Source organism: Elgaria multicarinata, chromosome 8 (assembly GCF_023053635.1).
Source record: "Elgaria multicarinata webbii isolate HBS135686 ecotype San Diego chromosome 8, rElgMul1.1.pri, whole genome shotgun sequence".
NCBI classification, from domain to species: domain Eukaryota; kingdom Metazoa; phylum Chordata; class Lepidosauria; order Squamata; family Anguidae; genus Elgaria; species Elgaria multicarinata.
Genome location: NC_086178.1, coordinates 96416126 through 96441550, shown reverse-complemented (window position 1 = coordinate 96441550; position 25425 = coordinate 96416126). Strand labels below are relative to the sequence as shown.

Here is a 25425-nt window from a genome sequence, read left to right as displayed (position 1 = left end):
ACCCTCGTGCCCACATTGATTAGAGAACCCATACCAGTTCATCGGGCATCCTACAGTAGAGCACAAAGGCTGCCAAATATGAGTTCTGTCTCTCTTGAAAAAAGGAGCCTGCCTTCCCAGAAATCATTGCACAAAATGGGTACGCCCATGAGGAAGCACGATGTCATCTTATGATTCACTTTACTCTTTATCTGACCTTTTTGTCCAGTTTGCTGTCAATCAACAGTGTTGCCAAGCATCTAAAAGTTATAGCAATAGAAAGAAATTATAACGTAAGAGCATCCAAGCAGCAGCTAGCCTGACGGTTTTAAAAATAATACACCTGGACACTCCAAATATAGATGGCTGAGATTCTGTATCCTAAAAATATAAACACACTAGTTAAAGCAGATTAATCACCAAATCAAGGAGGTGGAAATAATATATTTTTCTGTCCTATGGTAGGTTCCTTCATTAAACAATATGCTGGCTGTATATTTAATAATCAGCCTGTCTTCTATCACACAAAATTAATCCTTATCATCCATTGTAGTTTCTTTAGAACCCTGGTGCCATATTTTAGAATCCTCACATTGTCAACAAAGTCACACAGGTAGAGCACAGGAAGTTTTGACACTTGTACTACCCTGAGGATGAGCAAAACAGTGGCTGAAGTGTGTTAAATTATCTTGAATACAGAGTGTACCCCACAGAGGAGTATCTAACCTTGTTCAGATGAGAAAAGAGACCTTATGGAACTGTCATCCTCCTTACGCAAACCCTTCAGTTAAAGTTGGCTGCTGTCCTATGCAAACTTGAGTGTAAGCCCAATTGAACTCAATGGGTCTTGCTCTTGAATAAATGTACAGAGAAATGTGCTACACGACTTCTGGAAACCAATGGAACAAGTTAGGAAGAGCTAACTTAATTGCCATCACTTTCAATAGGATTTATTAATTACCAATTTTACCTTGATTAAGACCATGATCTTTAAAATCAACGTGCCACTTCCCCCACTTGCCCCCTCTGCTTTCTTCCTGGAAAATTTCTTTCCTCCACCCCAAAAAGGCAAATTAGTACCAAGGTAACCACTGAAGTGGAAATCGGGAAGCAGCAGGGGCTTGCGTTGAGTACTGATATTTTGAGGGTGAGGAAGAAGGTAAAGAGGAACTATATATAAAACAAGTCTATTAAGAGAATACATTCAATTCAGATTTAGATCATTGTCAACTTTTGCTGAAATAATTTCTAGTAGGCTCAAAACTACCCATGAATCGGATTGAATGTCTCATTATTAAATCTTTATCAGCTGAAAGATGCAATCAATTACACACGGCTCTTCACATTCATAATGAGTTAATATTCATGAGGACAGGGTTTTATAGTGTTACTGTTTAAATGAATGGGATACATCTTCTGGCCATGATTAGAGTCGAATAGATTGGTCAGATTAGTTGCATGAGATTACTTATGTAAAGAAATGTAATTACTGGATTATTAATGGAATTGTTTTGTTTACATTTATACTCTGCCCATTCCTGAAGGCACAGGGCGTTTTACCGTATATTACATTTGTATACTGCCCCACAGCCAAAGCTTTCTGGGCGGTTTACAACAGTTAAAAATGGTAAAGCTACTGCCTCGGATTCCCTCCCCTTGGCATGTAGCTCCATTGAAGGATCACAGCCAGCTATTATCATATTTCCCTAAGTCGTAAGACACATTTTTAAAACAATCAAATGTATAAAGGGCTTTAGAATGTCCAGAGCACTTCATGCGTATCATCTATATATATTATTTTGTCATGCTTTGTTACTACTTTGAGTGTAATAAATACAGAAAAGGAATATATGAGTAATGTGACTATGATCTCAACAATCCATACAACAACTCTGTAAAATAGGAAGGAAAATATTATTCCTAGATTGTAGATGGGGTCTATATGTGTGTGAACCTTAACGTAAGAAGTGCCATGCAAAACCCAGGTGCAACAGCATCCTACCACCCATGTTCCCCAGCAACTGGTGCACACAGGCTTACTGCCTCAGATACTTAAGAGATAATTGGGTACTCTTGCTGTAGGTGGCCTGCAGCTAGATACATTAAATAAAAGTTGAGTTGATCAAAGTATTTCATGTTTCACAACTCAGTCTCTTGGCTACTAGGGGCTCATCTACACCTGTAGCCCTCTGGGGAGTGGGGAGGGATGATCACGGAGTTTTCCATTTCTGGGATCGTCCCTCAGGGGCCACACGCCAGTGTGTTGTCCCAGAAGTAAAGAGAGATGGTCTGGGATGACTCTTTTTTTAAAGAGATATTTGAGCAATTGTGCAGGCACAATCTTGCGCGAAGGTAAGATTTTTTAAAAAACCCCAACAAACTCAGCACTAGAAGATGCTGAGCGCCATCCCAAAGATGGTGAAAATGCTCACCCCCGATGCCCATGGACTCCCCCCACTCAACTCTGTGCCCATTTCCTGAGCCCTGTTACTTGTGGGGAAGAGGAAGGACCCCAGGAGGGAGAACTACACTGCCCGCAGAGCTCAGAATGGTCCTGAGATGGCAAAACAAAAAATGGGGGGAAAGCAGTCCCAGCTATACCGAGAGAACTGCTCGTCCCTGGTTCACCCTGCGATCAGCTGTGCGTCATTTGGATGCGCAGGGACAACCTCATGACCACCCTGGGATAAATGTCAGGTGTAGATTAGGCCTAGGTCTCCTATGGGAGCCCCCTTCCGCCGAACTACAATCTAGCCCTAATTCAACCACCATATTTATTCCTTTATTATCATACCACTAGTGTAGCCCTTCTAATGTAGAATTCACCTCCTCCTCCTAACTAATGCCACACCATCCCCATTGCATTTTGTGCGACCCTTTGGAATATCTGCTATTAGCAGATACTGATTAAGTGGGATGATAGGGGAAGGGAGCAGAGTCATTCCCAGTTGAAAAACAAGACTGATGACAACTGAGTCTTCTCTATAGGTAGCCTGGTTTTTCTCTTTTGCGGAGGTCTGCTGTCCTGGATAAAGCTTTCTGTGAAAGGAAAAGACAGCCCCAAATGGAAAGCATCTGTCCTCCTGCTAGCAGCTGAGCTGAGCCTCTGCTGAAGAGTGTTGAAAAAATAGCAAGTGATCATTGGGCTCTTCCCAGAAAATATAAAAAGATCATTCCTGCACTGTTATTAAACTTTCAATCTTTAAAATTGTACATTAATTTCCTATGTGATATATTATGACACTGACTGACAGTGACAGCTTTTGATATCAATACTTCATCCAATATCAAAACCAAGTGGATTCTTCTCGTTTATTTTAGTGCTCCTCAAATACTACTGTTCCTTGCAGGAGTTATGTCATAAAGTCATATGGAATTATTATATTGGCCCTGTACACACATGCATGTTTACTGTGTGAGGATTGCAATGTTCAGTTGTGATTATTATTAGTTTTAAGCACCTGAGCTCTTATACATTTCAGTGGAGGCTCATCACACATTCCTGTTACTTACAGGTATGTGTGAACCAGCCTGTCACCACATAATGCAATGTAGGTGGAGCTTGAAATTTATAAGCTTGAAGCTCTGGAGAAGTAGTGGGGTCTACAGGGAAGAGTTCCTTCCACTGGCTGTGTTCAGTTGTAGGTACAAGAATCAGAAGGAGAAATGGAATAAATCTCAGCACTCTGTGTTGACAATAGCAGTGAAGAAAGAATACCCTGCCAACATCATGTCTGTGCCCTCCTCATTAGTAGAGCCTCTCCAAGTGGTTAGAGACCTCCTTCAGCCTAGTTTACATGATATCTTTAATACCATCAGGGGCCTACTGTGACTGAATTGAAGATAAAGTCATTTGCACCTGTCACAAAATCTGCAGTTCAATCAAATTTGGTCCTTTTTCACTGGATGATTTTCAGTTGTTGCAATCTAAGGATGTGGCCAAGGTGAATGGTGGTTGTGGCCTACCACTTCTTTGCTTGACCCTTTCCTCTGCTTCATCACAACCTTCAAGACGATGGGGATGAACAGGTTGGTCTGTCAGGTCATTAGCATCTTCTTGCAAGGAGAAGTTCCAGTTCCCTTGCAAGTGAATGGGCTACTGCCGCCAAAGAACCACTAGCCAGCCATAAATATCCCCTTTGTAGGCAAGTCCTGACACTTAGGAATGATTATCTACATGTTTCAGACTTGATTTGGGCATAGCCTTGGTTTCCATAATGGATGACCTTTGCTACCAGAAGGACAGAGGAAATATGAACCTGCTAATTCTCCTGGACCACTCAAAGGCTTTTGATACTATCAGCCATTTTTTCTTTTTAGACAGATTGGCCTGACAAGCTTGGGGTCACCCCCCTTTTTTCACTATGCTGGGCCCCAATAACCCAATTCTGTTCCCTTCTCAAAAACCATAAAATAACAATCTAGTGTCTTTAGTGGTTTTGTAACACTCCCTCTTCTTTCTTTATCCCTACTTTGTATTGTTTTATATAATGGTGTATCTTGTTTTATATTGGTCTGTTGACTGTAAATAAAGAAATACTGAATACTGACAAGCTTGTGGAGTATGGACATTGTGCTGCAGAGGTTCTGTTCTCACTTGCAGGGATGATTCCAGAAGATGTTGCTGGGAAACTACTGCTAGGCCCCATGGCTTTTACATACTGGGTCATACGGAGCTCTGTCTCTTCTGCTCTTGATGATCTCCATGAAACTGCTGCATTGTGGTCATCCAGAGTTTTGGTCTGAAGTGGCATGAGTATGCTAACAACATCCAACTCCATTTCTCCCTCTCCTCTGATTCAAGTGCTGAATCAATGGATCAGTAATGAATTGCGGCGAATAAACTGAAGCTCAGTCCTGACATGTTAGAGATACTGCTGGTGGGAGGTTTGTGTGATGGTAGCAATCACTCTTGGTATTCAATCTTTTCTAGACTGCACTCCTTCTGAAGGAAGAGGTTTGCAGTCTGGGTGCGCTAATTGATCCAGCTCTGTCACTGGAGGACCAGGTACCTTCTGTGCCATGCAAAACCATCCACCAGCTAAAGCTGGTGTGCCAACTATGATGCATCTTGGACAGAGATAATCTGGCCACTTATCCACACCCTGATAACCTCCAGACTTGGCCAGATGGAGGGCTCCTAGCATTACCAGTCAAAGGAATCTCTGCAGCTATTCTGTTTTATCCTCCTGAATCTGTTTTTTTTTTTCTGGACAGAGAAAACTTATAAGAGTAAGATGATGTCACCTTGACACCTTGTAAACGTATCTTGTCTGGATCACCATAGATTTCTGCAATATGTTATATGTAGGATTGCCTTTGAAGACTTCTTGGAATCTTCAGTTAATTTTCAGGATACAGCTGCTGGCCTATTAACTGGACCTGGCCTTACAGAACATCTGCTGGCTGCAGGTCCATTTCCAAGCAGTTTAAAATGCTGATACTTCACTTTAAAGCCCTTACACTGCTTGGTACCTGAAGGGCCAATTTTCCATACACATTTCTGCCCAAGTGCTGGTATTCAGTATCGGAGGTCCTTCTTTGCGTATTCCCTCCTTCTGAAGTGAGACAATGGCAACCGATGTGAAGGCCTTTCTTTCTGTGTCCCCCTGGCTGAGTCATGTCCTCCCTAGAGAAAATCACCTGGCAGCTGTTCTCCAAGACCTTTTTATTTCCCCAGATCCTTTTGAAAACTAGATACACACCAATTGCTCTGTTTATTGTATCACTTCCTCTGCGTATTAAATTTAGTTATTGCCATTGATTGTTTTGATATTGTTTTCATTGTTTCTTTTTAATTGATGTGAGTTGCCATGAAAGTATTTTATTGAAGGGTGGAGTATAAAATAATAAATATATTGCCGCCCATTCCTGTTCTTCAGCAAGCACGGCATATGTGAATGCTGTGACCTGACTAAATATTAGTGGATAGATATTAAGAGTGGATGGATTCTACTTCTGAAGTGTCTAGAAAAACAGTACTTCCAAAATTATGGTTCAAATGTTTCCCCCTTGCGCAAATAAAACCCATGACTTGTGCAATGCTGATCAAAAACACTTCCTTTAGAGGAAGTATGCAGTGAGGAAGGAAGGCCAGGATCTCTACAATTAATACAATTGTGGTTTCAGAGGTTCAATAGAATAAACTTATAACATTGTGGTATTCTTGCAGTGTAATTTAACCTAATTAGGCTAGAGATCTATATCGACTTTATTTATAAAATTGATGTAATCACACATGACTTTGGGGTGGGTCACAATTAAGCATCCTTAATTTGATGCCAGGAGGAATGTAGCATAGGAGCCAATTACAGTGGGGCAGGGAGAGTATTTCACTAGAGGAGTGCTACTGCCTGGGAATAAGCCCCACTGAACTCAATGAGACTTACTTTTCAGGAGATAATAGAATTGAATTGCTAAGGACATTTTGGGCTGGTTCAGATGTCTCGATTAGGACACAGCATAGTGCTGGTGCACACTACCTAATTATTCCCACTTGGTTCCTCCTGCAAGTGGGAGCAGCTATCTATACAAGCCATGGTCTTTCCATCTGTGCTTTGTTTATTGTAACGTCCGAGCTGGGGATTCTGGCTTGTCTATCCCCAAACAAGCCAGAGTGATAAGCCAACAACAAACCATGTACTGTTAACCCACCTCCAATACACTGGGATTTACACTGTCAATACACTTAGGATCCTGCTTCATACCTGAAACGTAGAAGTATTCTCCCCTAATATCAATGGGATTTCTTTCTAAGGGGTGTCTAACCCCTTTCTGGCCAAGGGCTGAATTCAATGTTGGAGAAGTTCTTGGGGGCCCACATTCCAGCGATGGAGAGGGCCAAAACACCAGCACATTTTAGCTTATAGCTCCTACAGCCAGTAACTAAGCTTTAGGAGAGGCATTTCAATCGTTCAGAATGGGAGAAAACTTGGCAAAACCCAGGAAACCACCAACTGATTGGCATCTGGGAGAAAGTGGGTGAGACCATCTGGGGCACCTTGGAGCGCTGGACTGGGACCACAGGCAGAACAAATTTGGCCCAAAGGCCTGAAGTTCAATATCCCTGTTCTAAGGACTACAGCCTATCACTATGATCCTAAACATCTTATTTTATGTGAACCGCCCAGAGAGCTGCAATAAATAAATTAATAAACGTATTTACTTGGAATCAACTCCCAACAATTTAATTGGAACCTAGCTCCATGTAACTATCCTGCAGATCACACCCCAAATTAATTATAAAATAAAACTTGGCAGTGACCAAATCCTGCATGAGGACATACGCAGTTCCCCTAAAAGGTGGCAGAGTCAGGGACGATTAATCTGTGTCATATTACAATATATATTGCTATGTATTATAGAGTACACAATAATATGTTTTAAGGACCAGCCCTCTGCTTCTTTTGTTTATATTTTTAACATTTGCTCCAAGAAGCTCAGTGCAACGTTGTGCAACCCCTATCTATACAGGATTTGATGTGCTTAAGCCCATTTAAGTTGAGGGGCTTTTATATACATAGAATTACATCCCTTAGCCTCACATTATCTTTGTGAGGTGGGTGAGGGACAGCGGCTTTCCAAGGCCACCCAGCATGCTTCATAACTGAGTAGGCGTTTAAACTTGGGAGTTTCTCCTATTGAAGCCCAACACTCGAGCTGCTGCATCACACCGGTTTTCCACAGCTTAATAAGCCAGCAAATCCATCATCACCTGGAAGGAACATGGACAAAGGCACACGATCAGCATGATCTATACCTCTGCAATTTGTGTGTGTGTGTGTGTGTGTTCTCAAGGAATTTGGTTTGCGTCAACGACTACTATGAGACTATTTAATCCATTTCCTTTGCTTCTGTCACTAAATTTGATCCTTCTGTTAATGACCTTGGAACTTTCCCCTTCAGCCCTTGCTCAGTTGTCAAGAGGAGACCCTGGATTCATGCTGAGATGGGGGAATGAGATGGAGAAAAATGGAACGCCTAACGCATTCCCCAAACCATAAAACCTAGGCTTTGAATAGAGAAGGCCCTAACAAAGCCGTAATCTTAACAGGCTGTCAACACAGAGGGAAGGAGAGAAGTGTTTCCGCTTTCTATAGACCCCATTCATAGGGGCTACTTTTTTTTTCCAGGCTCCAATAACACCAAATGGAAGCAATAAACCAGTATAGCCATAAGACTCTGCTGCCATAGCTACAGTCCTGAAACTGAGCCATGATGAACTCTCCCCTTCCTTTCTGGATCATGTTTCCTTTAGAAAAAGGAACTCAGGAAGTTTTTTCTTCCAGCTCTGCTTATACTGAGGAAGGTTCTTAACTCCCGCACAATCTTAGTATGTAGAAAAAAGTTTAAAATAAATGAGGATAATATATAGCTGGGGACTAAGCCACAAACACTGCATCTAACTTAATGGAAGTGGCTAATAATACAGTATGTTGCTTCCTAAATAAAAACAAAAAAAAGTAGTTATATGGTTTAATAATTGCACCCTCCCTGGCAAGATCAAACTATTCCGCGAGGCTCCCATTAACCCTAGCCAGGGGGGGATGGGAGGTGCAATGCAACAACATCTGAGGGTCACAAGTGGTCCATTCCTGCTATAAAGGAACTTGCATTTCACTGTGGTGAAATCAAGTAGTCTAATCTGAGGTTAATGAAAACGTTTCAGTTTGAACCACATTTCCTGATGGTTTACGACTCTGATTCCTTTAACAAATGATTCCTTTGATTCTTTTAACAAATAAAAAAGGGGGCAAGGATAAATAAACAAATACATACATAGATAACTAAAATATGGACAGAGAGATGTTAATAACTGGGGTTTAACAGATCTTTGCTGTCTCTGCCATGGTGTTCTCGACAAGTTATTCCTAATAAAATGAACTCCTAGGTGTTCCAGGTTGTCCAGTTAAGAGACAAGACAAGAAAAAGTGTATAAAAGGGGCAGGTGGTCTGAATAGCAGGAATCTAAAGATATCATGGCTGATTATTCACATGATCATTTCAGCCCATGTGGACTTCCAGCTGCTTCAGCCTCCTCAAGCCAGTCATGTTTTTTCTGAATTCAGCTTTAACTATGGCATGCTAACAAAGGTTAGAGCAAGGATAGGCAACTTCTTTGGATCTGTGGACACCCTTGGCATTCTTTTTCTGGCCCAAAGATGGCAACAACTTTGTATTCCTTGCAGCGCTTTCTGAAAACATCATTGTTCCAGGAAGCCTTCCCTTAATGACCAGCCGTGGTTTATTTTGCACTTCATTTCTTTTAAATGTACTTTTAATGCATTTTTATTCTGTTTTTATTCTATTTTATTTTGTCCACCACTCTGAAATTCTGAATGGGGGGCAATATATAAATATTGTAAATAAATAAATAAAATACAAATCCTAGCATCTCCATTTTCCAGCACTGTAGTCCAACCCAACTGGAGGACACCAGGTTGGGAAAGGCTGAGTTAAACTGTGATTGGGAACATGTCCACAGTGATGTAAATTTGAGATGGAAACACAATTGGTTGTTTTGTGTGCACCAATTCCCACAATCTTTTCAATGCAGAGGCTGCAGGTCACCTTCAAACTTATGTCCAATTTAGCTAGATTCCCATGTTTCTCATGGCCTCAATCGCAAAGGAGGTACCTAGAAAGGAGGGCAGACTTTGGGTTTCCAGAATCTACTTTGATTTTATCAGAACCTCAAAGTCCACCAACTCAAGCCAGGTGCCATGTAGGGGTTCGGGGGTACAGACATGGCCCAGTTCACATGTAACAACTACCAAAGGATTTTTAAATCCTGGATTGTTGTGAACAAGCCAGCTTTATCACTCCTGCTTGGTTCCTCATGCCCAACAGGATTTATTCTCGGGTTCCACCCTGGCTTGGAGGAGAGACAAGCCAGAGCTATGGGTTCTGACATTGCACTAAATAATGCTGGGTTATTTAATTACTCCTGCTAGTAGGAGGAGCCAGGTAGCAGTAATCAAGTAGCGGGAACTAGCACATTGCCTCATTTACAACAACCCATAGTTTAAAAAAAGAAAAGAAAACCTGGGTTGTTGTTGTGTGAGAACTAGGCTATGCACGAATTAAGGAACAGGGTGCCTCTGAACATATGTCAACTGCTAGCATTTGTTTTCAGTACTGAAGATCCACTCCTCTCTCGGTATTCTCCCCTCAAGAACAGTCTAACTAAGAAAGGAAAAAAGAGCTTTTTCATTATTGATATTGCTTAAACAACTGGGAGTCAGAAACATTCTACTACAGATCACTCAGACATCTACCACTAGATCCCAATCTACCTTCTGCCCAACCCTGTGCTAAAGGATATAAAACGTGCTAGTGCAACAAGTGGTCTGGTACAGGAGGTTAGAAAATAAAAAGAAGAGATTTGCAATAAACACAGTTACTCTCACATAAGCGATTCACTGTTCATCAAGCATAGTACAGGCACAGAAATTGGTGTAAAGTGTTACAAGCCAGATGTCTGCTAAATACACAGCCTCGAAGCAGATTCAGCTTGAGAAACCCTGAGCCCCAACTGTTTACAGGCCTATTATCTGAAAGACATGCACAATTGTTTGCATAGCTCCTGCTGATGTTCCCTCCCTAGAGTGGGCGGCAGCACTTACTCTCTAGACTGAGAAACACTAAAATATTGTCATTTCTAATGGAATTAAGAAAATGCTATTCTGTAGAAAATATAATTTCAGACTGAAAATGACTGGATGTCTCAGAATAATAAATGGCAAATTTGTTTTGGAGGTCTAAATGTAGACAAATGTATTTGCATCCTATCCCCACCCCACCCCAATCAAGGTAGTCTTTGATTATTTTCTAGATGAAATGCAGCTGCAGGCAATTTCTATGTTTTTATCCCTCTGTTTGATAAACTTGCGAGCTTTTTCTGTATTGTCTGTACCAAAGCTCAAATTCTATGAAATATGACAGGATTTTAGTAAAAAAAAGACACCTAATTGCCATTTGTGTTTACCTTTACAAATGTCTCTTTAAATGTAAATGCAGCTTTCCGCTAAGGATTCTGTTGCCATGGTAATGAAGGCAAAAGCTAAATCTTGTGGGCTTTTTTCCATTAAGGGCAGCCCTTTTGTATAAGAATAGTGTCTCTATTTGAAACTGCTTGCATGCAAGATGTAACACACAGTGTGACCCATGGAATGAGAGAATATACTTGCATTGCAAAGAGAAGTCTAACAACTTGAAACTTTTAAAACAGGACATAATTGGGTTGTTACACAGACCTTCTTCTCTGAGCAGTGGGAAATGCAGGGTTGTATCCAATGTCAGTCTAACTTAAATCCCATTCATTTCAATGGGTCTACTCTAAGAAGACTCAAACAGGATACAACCTGCAAAGCGCCCTTTCCAGGATATGTTTCTATTCAAAAAACACGCAAATACTGGCCATTTATGTTATTTCTGTATAATCTATTTACAAATAGGTGGGGCAAGTGTTACAAGGGCCCAGAAGCAAAGCATGATCAGCTTCACAGCAGAATCGGTCCCAACACAACTCCAGCACTCTTGCCAGCCAAGTTCAGAATTAAATGGTTCCTTTCCTCCCTGCCTACTTGTCATGAGATGGTTGTATACTACTACCTCCAGTATCAGAAGCACTTATGCCTTGGAATACCAGTTACTAGGCAACAACAATGAGAGAGGGCCTTTGTTTTCCTTTCCTACTTGTGGACTTCCCAGAGGCATCTGGCTGGTCACTGTGGGAAACAAGATATTGGACCAGAGTCCTTTGGCCTGATCCAGCAGGGCTCTTCTTTTTGAGCACCCTGATCTCTCAGCACCCCAGTTCCATTGCTGCAAATAACTTCTCCTGCCACTAAGCCTCGTGTGAGGTTCTTCTTCACAAATCAAACTGACTTTTCCACTTCCCTTAAAGAGCAACTGCATTTCCCAGCTGTTTACATATGAGCTCCAGTCTCCGTCCATATATAGGCAGGGGCCAGAGCAAGACAACACTTTGCCTGCTGCCAAAGTGCACTGTTAGAGTAGCTGAAAAGAGAGCATCTGGCACCCTGTTAGATCCACTGTAGGGTATCTTTCTTATAAGCAAGCATCCCAGAATAACATGGGCTCTGGTTTGCTTCATCACTTTCTGTACCTCAAGGAGAAGAAAATGCCTGGGGGTTTCAATATTTGCAGTCAAACATTTCCTATTCAAGCTGTGCAGGCAGTCTTCTGCCCTCTCACATCAGACGTAGCGTGATTCGCAACATAGGATAGCATACAGAAACAGCAGGCAATTTGCCATCTCATCAGGGCAAAAAAGCTGTGACACTGTTATTAGCGACACTGCAACTTGCACAGGAATTGCACAAAGAACCAAAAATAAGTGTGGTTGATGCTAACCCACTCCGTTTTGACTCACTCACACATGTAAACACACACCTGGCCCAAAGCATTTGAAATCCAAAGTAGCTGGTCACAGGAAGACAAACATCTGCATGAGAAAGAGCAACAGAATCTACTGACTCATACACTGAAGGAAGGGTAATCAAAAGTAATAAGAGTAATTGCCCACAAATTGGAAATACAAAATGAAGGACACAGGTACTCCAAGACACTCTGGTTACAAGAAAAAAAATGAAAATGGTACATATGTACATCTCTCCCCAAAATTGTTAAGCAATTTCCTCAGAAGCTTGATAGCAGAGACGTAATAATAGTTATGTTAATAGCTCACAATGTGTTTTCACATTACTTAGACAGCCAAAAACCTCATAAAAGTTTACCTTACAGACTCAACACCCTAGCACAGAGCACGCCAAATCACATCTGGATGCACTTTAGGAGTTCCACTGGCCCTTCAGTTCCTTGTGTTAGGATTTGTGGAGGGAGGGGTGATTTCCAGAAGCAACTGTGAATGTGCTTCGATGCTAACAAAATGCATGTGCTTCGATGCTCACAAAATGCATACTAGCATATTCATAATCCTTCAAGATTCTTAGGGTTACCGCCAATGTTGCATGAGTAGAATTCTGATTGGGTAACGTGACTTTCCCCCTCCCGCACCCTCCAGAACAGACTTGATTGGGTGTGAAGGGGCTGAAGGGGGAGGGGGAATCCGCATGCAGACAAAATTGAATTTCAACACACACACACACCAGTTCCCACACTGCAGCTTCAAGCTTTCATTACTACACTTTCTGCTAATGTTCCACAGATAGGTGGCTAAAAGGTTTACTTGAAATAATGAGATACCTTATATGAACTAATTTTAATGAGATAGAGAAAGTAACTATGCCTGGCCTTAGGAAGGAAGCAAGGCCAGGAGGGCAGGCATACTTTATAAAGTACTCTGATCAGACATGGACAATAGGGGGGAAAAGTGAATGCAGAATTTCACATGGCCAGGAGCCTAGGAAAAAGAGCAAAAGGGTCATTCACCACTGAGGTGAGGTACACTGATCTCTACTGACTGTCATACAGATCTGTCCTTCCATATACTTCAACAATCAGTAACGCCATCAGAGCAGGATTTTGGGGGCAGAAGCAGAATGATAGTAGGGGAGGGGGGCTATGCAGCAGGATTGGTTTCCTACATGAGAAATAAAACACATTACTAAACGCCCCCTCTGCCATAAGACAACTTGAAGTAAATCTAAATTGTGGGGAGGAGAGGTCTGAAAGACCATTAAGTCCAAAGTCTAAAATTACCTAACTGCACCACTGTCAACAACACCCGTATATAGGACTTTAGAACTGGATTAAGAAAGGGAGGGGAACAAAGTTTGGAATATCATGTAAAGTTCTTTTGAGGAGAACGCACTTTTGCAAGAGTCACAGCATCTGGGATTCATATAGAATACAGACCAGTTTATTTCCAGAGAAAGGTATCACCCACTGATGTAGTACTATGGCTCCCAATGTTAGAGTTCCCCTCCTCGCGCCCCAAGCCATTTTACCATTCATGCCACTCGCTAATTCCTTCCCAACACCTTAAGGCCAAATGCAAGGCGAATATATATATAATATGTATATTCTTATAAAAAAAGCTGTGAATCACTCCAGCGGACCTTCACCGTTTTTGTCTAAACGGCGGGGGTGGGAGGAGTTCAGTAAGAGATGAGCGCACAGGTCAAAACGGCACAGACCGCATTGTGTATAGAAGTCATTTGTTATATTTCCAGGATTTCCCCATTTTTCAATTCTCTCCCTCCGCCCAGAAGATCGGTCCTGTCCCCCACCTGTTTTCTAGAAAAATCACCCAAAATGGATGAGGTTGGTGAAGGAAAACCCCCAGAAGGAGTCTTATGCGAAAACTATGACGATGCTTTTGATCCTTTGCGGATTGATATCAATATGCCATTTTAAGTGCAGTGACAGGAAGGCGATAATATATATATATATTAGATATATAACAAACAAATAATAAGAATAATAATGAATAATAACTGCATATGATCCTACGGGAAGGGATTTAGTATATTAGCAACTACCATAAAGCCAGCAAGGAAAAAAGACTACGCCTGCGCATAGTTGCGGCTTCTTACATACCCATCCTCTCCGCACCGTCCAAAGGCGAGACGCATGCGCGTTGCGGCACCCTTTGACGGCAGATGGCGGAGGAATGAGGCAGGACGGTACAAACCAATCCGTTTATGGAGAGGGCGTGGCTTCCGCCTATTGTGAGGTTTGAGGTGAGAGGAGGCGGAGCTAGACGGTTTTCGGTGAAGCGGCCGGAGCCATTTGAGGCCCGGCTCGGTGAGGAGTCGCAAGCAGGGAGCGGACTCGGAGAAGCCCAGTGTCAGGATAAAAGAGAACCGGAGACAACCGCCACAGCAACAACATGGTGTCGTGTATTATCTCCCGACTCGTCGTGTAAGTGTAAGAAAGAGGGCGGGTTTGGGGGTGCCAAAATCAACCGCGCCCCCCTCCCCTCACTGTAACCCCTTCCCCTCCCCCACCGCTTCTCACTTATGGGAGCGGTCACTTCATTGCTTCCGTCTCCACCTATCCCGGTGAGGCTTATGTGAGGGGAAGGAAGGGGGTGCTACTGCGCTTGCGCACGGAACGGAACGGTTGAAGTCTTGTTGGGGCTTCCGGCTTTGTTTACCTGGTGTGGAGAAGGAGACCGTTCTCCTTTTATTGCGCACCCAAAGCGCCGGCTCCCTTTCTGCCTCTTCCCTCTCCTGCGTTCTCTTCATGGCGCGGGAAAAGAAATCCCTCCGGCTGGTGTCTCCCCTCTGTGCCTCTTCACACGTTACGCGGGGCCCTAGAATGTCTTTCGGTGTACACTCGAGGACGTAAAGCGTGTCTGCGGCGAACATCGGGATCTTACGACTGTGTTCCTCATTGGATGCTGCTCCCTGCCGAGGCCACGCTCGGGGGTAGTTCGGAGTTGCCAACGGGTGTGGAAGGGTCCTCAGTGGCGAGCTCTTCCTGGGTGTCTGTAGAGTGTTAGAAAGAGCAGAGATGTGCAGGAGTTGGCCTGAGTTGCCCTCTGTGCAGTCCTTAACTACTCGGATGAGATGTTCTGGGGCGTAGGCAGCCAGCTCAAGCCATCTTCTTACTTGGAAGCTCTTCCCCTTAACTTTAAAATAAGTGTGTAGGTATAGGATCATGTACTCTGTGCATGCTCAAAGGCACAGTAATCTTAATTCTCTATTTCTTATTTCAGAGTTTAGCACTACCTTTGAAAACAGGTTCTGGGGCTGAGTGCAAGTGAGCTTCAACTTGCATTAAGCGGTGCATGTGGGATTTTGTGACAGTTGGGGCATAAGTTTACATTTGTAAATGTGCCGCAATGAAATTCTGTATGTGAAAACTCCTAGGAGCATAGTGTTTGTGTGGAATCTGAGCTTTAGGCAAATTAAGCATTTATTAGCATTAGATACTGATGAGTCTGTTGAGGATTCAGTAGTACCAGGCTTTGATCCTCTGAGTGGTCAGGTGTTTCTGGGCCCTTGAAGATGTGCTTAAATTTCTACACAGTGCAGAAATTCATTGAGAAGACAGATGTGGAGTAGGCTACATATAAGGTGTTTGAACTGGTTGCATCAGTTTGGTCCTCAGGCACATCTTTAATGCATGCGGTTTGTCTGGGGAATGTGGGAAGTGCTGTTGAAAAATTGCAGAATTTTTGCCATGGGATAGAGCTTAGAAGACACACTTTTCCCAAGGAACTGAGTTACCTGTTCAAAATGGCCTGTTTATTATGTATTAGTTGAATATTATGATGGTTAAAGCCTGGTAAAGGATGAGATGTAGGGATTTTCACTTATGTTAGTGATAATAAGTATAGAATTGGATGGTGACTGCTGTGTCTATAAAACTGATCCTGTGAATGTGGTTCTATTCCCAAATGGGTTTTGTGTCCCCTTCAATATGAACATGGCTACTGTTATGGAATTTATTTCTGAACAGCAAATCTAATAATAATAATAATAATGTGGTTTTTCCTTTGTAATAGCTGATTCACATTTTTTTTAATTCTAGTATTTTAAAAAACAAAATCATAGTTTAAATGGCACATAACTTACATGGGGCTGTCAACTGTAAATGGCACGTGAACATCAGATTGGTTTAGGCTCCTGTTTCTATAATGCAGAAAAACCTGGTAGTTCAAGTGCCTGTGGGCGTTTGTGCATCATTTACAATTGACAATATTGCAAGGGGGGGGGGGAGGAATCGAAGGCTGTGATCTAGCAAAAGTAATTTTGCATCTGTGCCATGTGAGCAAGCAGTTAAATGCTTAAAGCCTGTTCTTTAAAAGCATATAGTCAAAGAGTAGTCATGTTTGAAATTCTATAGTGATGAGTATGAGGTGGAAACAATAGAGCTGCCCAAGAGATGGTCACTTTATAATTTTAAAAGGCCTCTGAGCAGGCAGTACTGTATAAACTATCTTAATTGTTATAAATGCTGAAGGTAGCAGCAGCCACAGCTTTGGGGCATAGGTATGAATTAAAGTGCTGTGGATTGCCTGCATCAAAGTTGTTTTTAAATGTATGTTGTCTTTGTATCTTGTCTGTTTTTATTCTTTTATGGTTTTTAATTTTGTATATCATTTATAATGTTTAATGTTTTAATCTTTGTAAACCACCCAGAGAGTTTCGGCTATAGGGCGGTATAAAAATGTAATAAATAATAATAATCAGGGTTTAAACTAATCAGTAGGTGACTGAAGAGGTCTCTTCCAACTGAATGATTCTCTAAAGTCATAGTCTTTTAATGTTGGCATTAGTGTCCTGTTATTACATATGCAGAAAGCATTATTTATAATGCCAAATGTTTAAGCCTACAGAAACCTTTGTGAGAACCCTTATAGCAAGTGGCTTGATACTACTTTATCTCATGCACCAGAATGGTGTGGGGTGCAATGGTGATATGGTAAGTAGGTAAATATTCCTAACCAATTCTTTGTGACAGTAGCAGTAATTCTTCTCTCTCCCAGTTTGTCTATAGGCAGGGGTCTTCAGCCTTTTCAGGCCTGTGAGCATGTTTGGAAATTTGAGAAAGTGGTGTGAGTGCCACCATAAGATCACAAAATAGCAAAGGTAAAAATCAGATCTAATAAATAAAATAAATGTTCAGCATGAATTTAAATAACTTTTACACAGGATCCCTCTAAAAAAGCTATCAAATTCAGTGTGTAGACAACATAGCAAATACACACAGGCAGATGAACAAATAATAACTGGTATTTGCCAGTGCCGCCTGAAAACATGGGACAAAAACATTGATTCAAAGCATGGATCCTTATGGATGTCATGATTTTAATATGGAATGCCCACAAAATAACTTCAAATCGCAGAACACATTTATTGTTTGGGGCGGGCGGGGTCCTGTGTAAAAACCATGATGACCTTTGCTTTTGTGTCATGACAATGTTGAAAAGTGCCAGATCTGTAACTCTTTAGATTCATCCCATATGGACAGGATGGGGAGAGAAATTCTGTGATTTGGTATTGGTTTGGGGGAAGGTCCTGTTTAAATGTAATGCAAATTCAAGATAATCTGTTTTAATTCTAAAGGATCCAATAAAAGGGGGGGCAGTTGGAGCAAAAGTAGTTAAACTTTGGAGTCAGAGGAGGGATATAAGAAAAGTACTGTAAATTGCAGCTTAGAACAGTGGGAATGTGGTGTCCTTTTGATATATATAGAAAGAGTTTTGTATGAGGAAGTGAGATTTGGGAGACAGGAGAATTCATGCCAAAGACTCCAGAACTTCAGTGAATGAATTGGATGGCAGCACCTATGCTGGGAATCTGGGGTTCAGACACTCCCAGGTGCAGCAAGTGTGTATAGACTAGGTGACTGGGTGAATAATTCTACTCTACATTAAAGAACGCCCTCCCTCAATATCCCTGTGGTTACATTGCTCTACAGAGCCCAAGACAAGTGTATTCATTTATTTGTTACATTTATATCCTGCTTTTCTTTCAAGGATCCTCCTCTCTGTTTTATCCCCACAACAACCCCATGAGGTAGATCAGGCTAAGAGACAGTGACTGGCCCAAAGGCACCCAGTGAACTTTATGAGTAAATGGGGACTAGAACTGAGGTCTCCTGAGTCTCAGTCCAACACTGTAACCACTACACCACCCTGGCTCTGAAGTGTAGGGCACATCTTCACCCTTTCCCCAACATCTGTGTTGGAAAGAGAGGTGCTACTCTTCTCATCACCTTTGCCAAATGGTTATGAAACACTTGTCAGCAGAGAGCTGAATTGTGGAGGGTGAGGAGAGGCTCTCAGTATTGGCATATATGCAGTGCTTGAAATTAATCTTAATCAGTTGTGTGGTAATGTTACATATGTGGCATGTGTGTACACGCCCATGCACACAGAGCTGCCACCCACGTACTGGCTGAATTGCTCTGATTTCTTGGAACGTTCACAGTTTGAACTGCTTGGGTAACTGTCTATGTCAACAGAGTATCATTTGTGAATGGTCAGCTTGCTTGGACAAAACATGGTGGATTTATTGAAAATGAGTTGTAAATTGGGGGTAGAGTGAGAGGTTTTGGGGCTGAAGGACAATGGAGAAAGAAAGCAAAAGTAAATGATGCGTAAGAGACATTGAAAGAGGTAGAGTTTGGATATCTAATTGTTGGCGTCTAATCTACTGTATTAAAATCTGCAGTAGTCATAATGCTGCGGTAGTCATAATGTTAATCAACATTCTGGCTGATCAGGATCAAGTGATGACTAGACGTTATGACAGTCGTACAGCAGCCATGTTCCCCTTCCCCTCTCTGTTCAACTTTCATCTTGTGCAACCTGTTCATGTCAGGATGTTCCACATTGTCTTACTCCCTGCCGGTAGCAGCTGATAGTTAATTATATTTCTCTCCTGCCCTTTGTCCTCGGAGCTCAGAGGCTAGCCTTGTGATTGGGGATATCTCATTTTATTCTCACAACCACCTGTGAGAATGGTTAGGCTGAGAGTGTATGACTAGCCCAAAGTCCAATACTGTTTACCACATCGGCTCTCCATGACATAAGATGGGGAGAATGCAGGATGTGGCAATTCAGAAGCATTATGCATCTCAATAATAGATGTTGATGGCAAACAATGCTGCCTGCTTCATGCTCCACTTAAGTGCTTTTTGGAGGCTGTGATGTTCTGCTGCCTTATATACCGTAAATGTAAATATTTGCAAGGTTATTGTTTATATTATGCATAAAGTTCCAGGAAGTAAGTAGGCCTCAATGTATTTACAATTTGTATTCCCAGGTTGGGTACAGAAGGGGGGTGAATGCCTGAGTGCTGATTGGATAGTGGCGGGGGAGTGCTTGGATTGGCTGTGTGAGAGGGGGAGGAGCTGGAGAAATGTAGTTCTATATATAGTCTGAGCTGACAGGAAGACAGTGGGTATGGGTTAAAGATTCTGTGAAGTGAAGGGTAGAAGTAGGGTAGAGAGAGTGAAGGGGTGAATAAGGAATGTGTATATGATTCTGTGAGGGGAACAAAGTTAAGTAAGGGGTATGATATAATACAGAAGTGTATGATTCTGTGGGAGAAGTGTATGATCATATGAGAGTGAGGTGTATGATCTATGAAAGAAGTGGATGATTATAAGAGAGTTAAAGTGTATGATTCTGTGAGAGGCAGATACTGAATAGGAAGGTTTGGTTTAGGTTTTGTGTTTGAGAGTAGATAGAATTCTATAGTAGAACCTTCAAAGAAAGAACTGATAGAAACCAGTCCGCTTAGAACCTTATAACCATATGCATTTCAACTGAGGAAACCAATAAGCTTATGTACACGCACTTACGTTCATAAATTCTAATTACTTTCAAACAACTGGTGTGGTCTGTGGAGGAGTGACTGAGGAGAGAACAGTTAATGGTGGCAGCGGAATGGGACACTGAGGCTGTGGAGCCTAAAGAATAGATGCAAGACAGGAGCAGCAGCAGTAGACCTAAATCCTCACACACGTCATCAGCACAGGGGGGATTGAGTGGTTCTGAGTGCTAGTGGGGTGGATAGTCCTGTCAGGTAGCTTGTGGGTGTCTCTGGTGAAGCCAGAGCATCACAGGGTCATCTGGTTGGGCCAGTGCTGGGGAACCAGAGTATGCTGGACTAATATGTTTGATCTGATTTGGGAGGGCTCCTCTTACAAAAGGCTGCACACCTCTGGCAGAAAGTGGGTCTGAGGTAAGGGGGCTGTGAAGCTAAGAAGGCCTCAGGAGGCATGACTGCATGGTGAGGACCATAGATGGTGGTCGTCTAACCAGGAATGCTGAGAGAAAGTAGATGAGCTTGTTTTTTAAATCTTGTTTTTTTAAAACTCAAAGCAGCTAACAACAAATCAAATTTGAAATATTAAATATTTAAACTACCAGACAGTAAACCAAATTATGCAGCATCAGAAGAGCAATAGATGCAAAAATTCTAGCCGGGGAGAGAGGGAAGCATTCCAACTAATAAGTGGCTAAATAACCTCTATTGCAGTGTTGGGAAGGAACAAACACATGAGTTGAATGATGCTGAGGGCTGCTGTTGAATTAGTATTTTTGCTTGGCAGCTAAAAACATTTGGTGTTGGGCCAGAGGGCCTCCCTGCTGAGGTCATTTCATAGACTTGGTGCCACTCTTGCAAAATGAGTACGTGACCGTGGAGAAGGAACCTGGCGCAATATTGTCAGGGACTTTAAAATTACAAAACAGGACCTTTAAATTAAGTGTGTACTCTGAAAGGTAATCGTACTGGAATAATATATTCCAATCAACTAATCCCTTCAGCATTATGCTGGCTTCATTTACCACTTGACTGCTTTGTCACTATTTAAAAGTGGCCCTGTGTAGAGTGTGTTACAATAGTCAAGCATTCAGTTTGCTATAGCCCGAATAACTGTCCAGTCTTCACATGGTGTATTAACTGGTAAAGTGCATTTCTAGCTGCTGTTGCTATCTGAGCATTTAAAAGCAACACCAGATCCTGGAGGATCTTGGAGAATGGTTGTAAGGAAAACTTTACACAAAGCTTACAGAAGCCAAAAACCACAGCTAACATTTCCTGGAGGTAAGGCTGGCGAGTGATATTGCCTGAAGGTGCTCTGAAGAGTGATGAGGGTTTTCTGGAAAAAAATCAGTTTGCATCAGAAAATGTTCTGATGCCCTAGTGCCAGGCGGGAAACCCTCCGTGGGCTTTGCGCCCTTGCTTCCCTCACCTCCATGTTATCTCTGATCTGTGATCAGAAATAAGAAGGGGATTCAGTGGGAGGGTGAGTGGAATGCAGGGAAATCACCTTGTTATATCTGATCACAGGTCAGAGCTAGCTTGGGGATTTTCTTCTTAGCCTGTTGCTTCTGTCCCAGTTGGTACATAAGGGAGGTGAGAGACGTGAAGGCCGCTTGGAGGCATCTAGTATTGGAAGCAATTGCTGAGTCCCTTTACTTTGAATATCACTTGCGCCTTGTTTGGGATGTGAGCGTCATACAAAAGAGGAAGGGACTTAGCAGGTGCTTACAGGACTGGCTTCTGCCAGGTCCATTTCTTCATGCAGGAACCTCTCTCTGAACAGAGAAATGAAAAATGGGTTCGGTGAGGCTGGATGATATCATGGGAGGGGATGGTATTTGATGTCATCTGTACAGCCCCCAGACCAAAAGCGATTGCCCGCCCCTGCCTTAATGTAATCTTGTATGTTTGTTTTACTTGTATTTAATAAACAACGCTAAAAAAAGTTACCACATGTTAATTTTTGTCCCAATATGCCACAAGAATTCAACCTGAAATATTTCAAGGGGGGGGGGAGAATAAAAGCACATTTGAAGTGACTTAAATATTATAATACGTCGATTTATTTATTGGAATATTTGTGTAGATTTAAAGGTAACAGCATGTTCTCCCCTTACATTATTTAAATTTTAAAAAATGGTACTGAGAACTGTTAACACAGTAATAAATTTTAGTAGCCCAGTGGATGATATGCTGACAGCCACTTATCTACAACTTTGAAACTGTTACGCTTGCCTGTTATTTTTATTTGCAGTAACAGGACTAGCTCCTGTAATTGTCAGCTGATTCCATTTCTCTGCACAGGGAGAGGTGCAACCAATGAGAGGCACTAACGATTCATTGTTACTAATGAACTTATGAAATGTATTTTTCCAGTGCTTTATTTTTCCATGGATTTCCCCCACCCACCCCCATTTTATTCATTAGTGAACTTATTAGCCCTAAGTGCTTTCAGGCAACAGCGTCTATCTTTCTTCCTCTGGAGCAGGAAAAGCTAGTGAGATAGTGAAGAGTTCCTGGTTTGGCTCTGGACCGTCAAGGCTCTTAGAGTGCCTTTGGCACACAGCTGCCAAACAATCCCCTCTTTTGGGTTGGGAAGGTGATGGGGATTGATGTCCAACATCCTGGACTATCCCCACCCACCTCTACAGCTCCAAAGTTGATGGAGAAGGCTGGCTGTTTATCATGCTTGCCTAAGTGCGGGACCATACACAGCATGGCACGCAGATTTGTTGGAGCCTGGCTTAAGGGTAGCAGTGACTAGTAAAGGGTGCAAAGGTGAAATGAGCAACAAGAAGACGGTGTAGCTATTAAATAACCAGATGGCTCTTTCCATGTGTTTTTTTTTTAGTTTCAGAAGTGGAGTGGGTGGCCTTGGAGAACTGCAAGTAGGCTGGATTAAAGGCACATCTATGTGTTCTGCATTTCAAATGGTGTAATGTTTTTTAAATAAGTGTTCCTTGGCACCAGAATGGTATTTCCAGTACAAAAAAGCACTCATGCACATCCAGCTTTCTAAAATCCTGTTTAAAGAAGGAATATTTTAGAATAGCTCATAACATAATAAAAATGCAACGTATGCTTCTCTATTCATTATAGGGTAAACTGCAAGCATGTTTGTATTTTGTAGCATAAAGAACAGAAGCAAAAGCAGTATTCAGGATATGTATAGGTTAAACAATTTTCAAAATTGCAGATATGTAATTCCATAGAAGGAGGAAGAACGCCTCTGAAGTTAGCCCTTTAATAGTCTCAGCGCTTATATGTGTTTATTTATTTATTTATTTATTTAGAATATTTATATACCGCTCCTCATTGAAAAAATTTCGGAACAGTGTACAAGGTAAAATGAAAATAAAAACAGAATAAAACAGTTAAAACAAAATTTAAAAAGAAGCAAAAAACAACAGCACAGAAATCCAAGGCTGCATGTTAAAGAAAGGCTTCTTGGAATAAAGATGTTTTCAGGAGGCGCCGAAAGGAGTACAAGGTTGGAGCCTGTCTGACCTCCAGGGGCAGGGAATTCCACAGGAGGGAGGCCACCACGCTGAAGGCTCTTCCCCTGGTGGATTCCAATCGGAGGATGGATCTAGGTGGAACCACCAGGAGCAGGCCCTCGGATGACCTCAGTGACCGGGCAGGTTGGTAAGGGAGAAGGCGCTCTCTCAGGTATCCTGGTCCCAAGTTGTTTAGGGCTTTGTACACGAGTACAAGAACCTTAAACCTGGCCCGGTAGCGAATAGGCAGCCAGTGCAGTTCCCTCAGCAGAGGAGTTACATGCTGGAAAGGGGCAGCTCCAGACAACAGCCAAGCTGCAGCAATCTGCACTACCTCCAGCTTCCGGAGCAGCTTCAAGGGCAGCCCCACATAGAGCGCATTGCAGTAATCCAGTCTTGAGGTTACCAATGCCTGTACCACCGTGGTCAAGCTATCCCTGTCCAGGAGAGGCCGTAGTTGGCGAACCAACCGAAGATGGCAAAAGGCACTCCGAGCCGTGGCAGCTACTTGAGCCTCCAACGACAGAAATGGGTCTAAGAGTACCCCCAAACTACGAACCTGTTCTTTCAGAGGCAGAGCAACCCCATCCAGAACAGGCAATGAGCTTGTCTCCCGGACTCGGGAACCACTCACCCACAGGGCTTCCGTCTTGCCAGGATTCAGTCTGAGTTCAAATCTCACCAAGTGAGTTCAAATCTCACCAAGAAATGGTCTGACCATGACAATGGGGTTACTTGGACCCCCCCCCCCCAATCTTCAAACTACCCATCTCACAGCTTGGAGCAAAAACCAAATCAAGGGTGTGCCCTGCTTTATGTGTTGGGCCAATGACAAACTGAGACAGCCCAATGGTTGTCATGGAGGCCATAAAGCCCCGAGCCAGAGCCCCAGAGACAGCCTCAGCATGAAAGTTGAAGTCGCCCAGAACCACCGTCCTGGGTTCCTCCAACACCACACTCGAGACTGCCTCCGCCAGCTCAGTCAGGGAGGATGCCGGGCAGCAGGGTGGGCGGTATACCAGCAGCATCCCCAATCTGTCTCTCTGGCCCAACACCAGATGCAAACCTTCAAGGTCTGCTCCAAGATGGAGTGGTTTCCTGGTGATAGAGATGGAAGTTCTATGAATCACGGCGACCCCCCCACCCCATCCCTCCAATCTATGTTGGTGCTGCACTGAGTACCCAGATGGGCAGAGCTGAATCAGATCAACCCCACCCAGCTCACCCACCCAAGTCTCAGTAATGCACGCCAGGTCAGCCCTCTCATCCAGGATTAAATCATGAATAAGAGAGGTCTTATTGCAGACCGACCTGGCATTAAAGAGCAGCACCACAAGGAAGGAGGGCTCAGTGGATGAGCTACCAGGTACATGAGAACTAGAGGAGGAGGGTAGAAGGGGAACAGTGTGAAGACACCTGAAACCCGTTCTACGCTGATGTTGCAACCCCTTCCTCCTGCCATATCTCCTTCTGCCCCAAATCACTGGAATAGTGGCTCCCCCTCCATGTGTCCCTGCATCACGGCTTCCCAAAAACATCTTTACCTACACCACCTATGCACTCACTCACCATTCAAACCCACACTCAGTCATACAAACAACACAGTCACATTTCTCACTTGTGGTAACCAGCCACTGGTCACAGATGGACATCAGGCTACTACCAACTAAGCGATAAAGTACTTTCCCCCCACCCCCACAATCTCCCTCTCTTAGTAACTGCTAATCCTG

The 25425-nt window shown here is 42.7% G+C and overlaps 2 protein-coding genes across 2 annotated transcripts in view; one reads left to right on the top strand and one right to left on the bottom strand.

Moving 5' to 3' along the window:
- The window catches only part of JMJD1C (jumonji domain containing 1C), a 173420-nt gene extending 158894 nt beyond the window's left edge, over positions 1 to 14526 (bottom strand). Inside the window, exon 1 of the mRNA XM_063133069.1 lies at positions 14506 to 14526. The gene's annotated coding sequence lies outside the window, so the exon portion shown is untranslated. The remainder of the gene's footprint in view (positions 1 to 14505) is intronic.
- A 183-nt stretch (positions 14527 to 14709) lies between these two features.
- The window catches only part of REEP3 (receptor accessory protein 3), a 50009-nt gene continuing 39293 nt past the window's right edge, over positions 14710 to 25425 (top strand). The window contains exon 1 of the mRNA XM_063133066.1: positions 14710 to 14829. Coding sequence (XP_062989136.1) covers positions 14798 to 14829 — 32 coding nt within the window. The 5' untranslated portion in view covers positions 14710 to 14797. The remainder of the gene's footprint in view (positions 14830 to 25425) is intronic.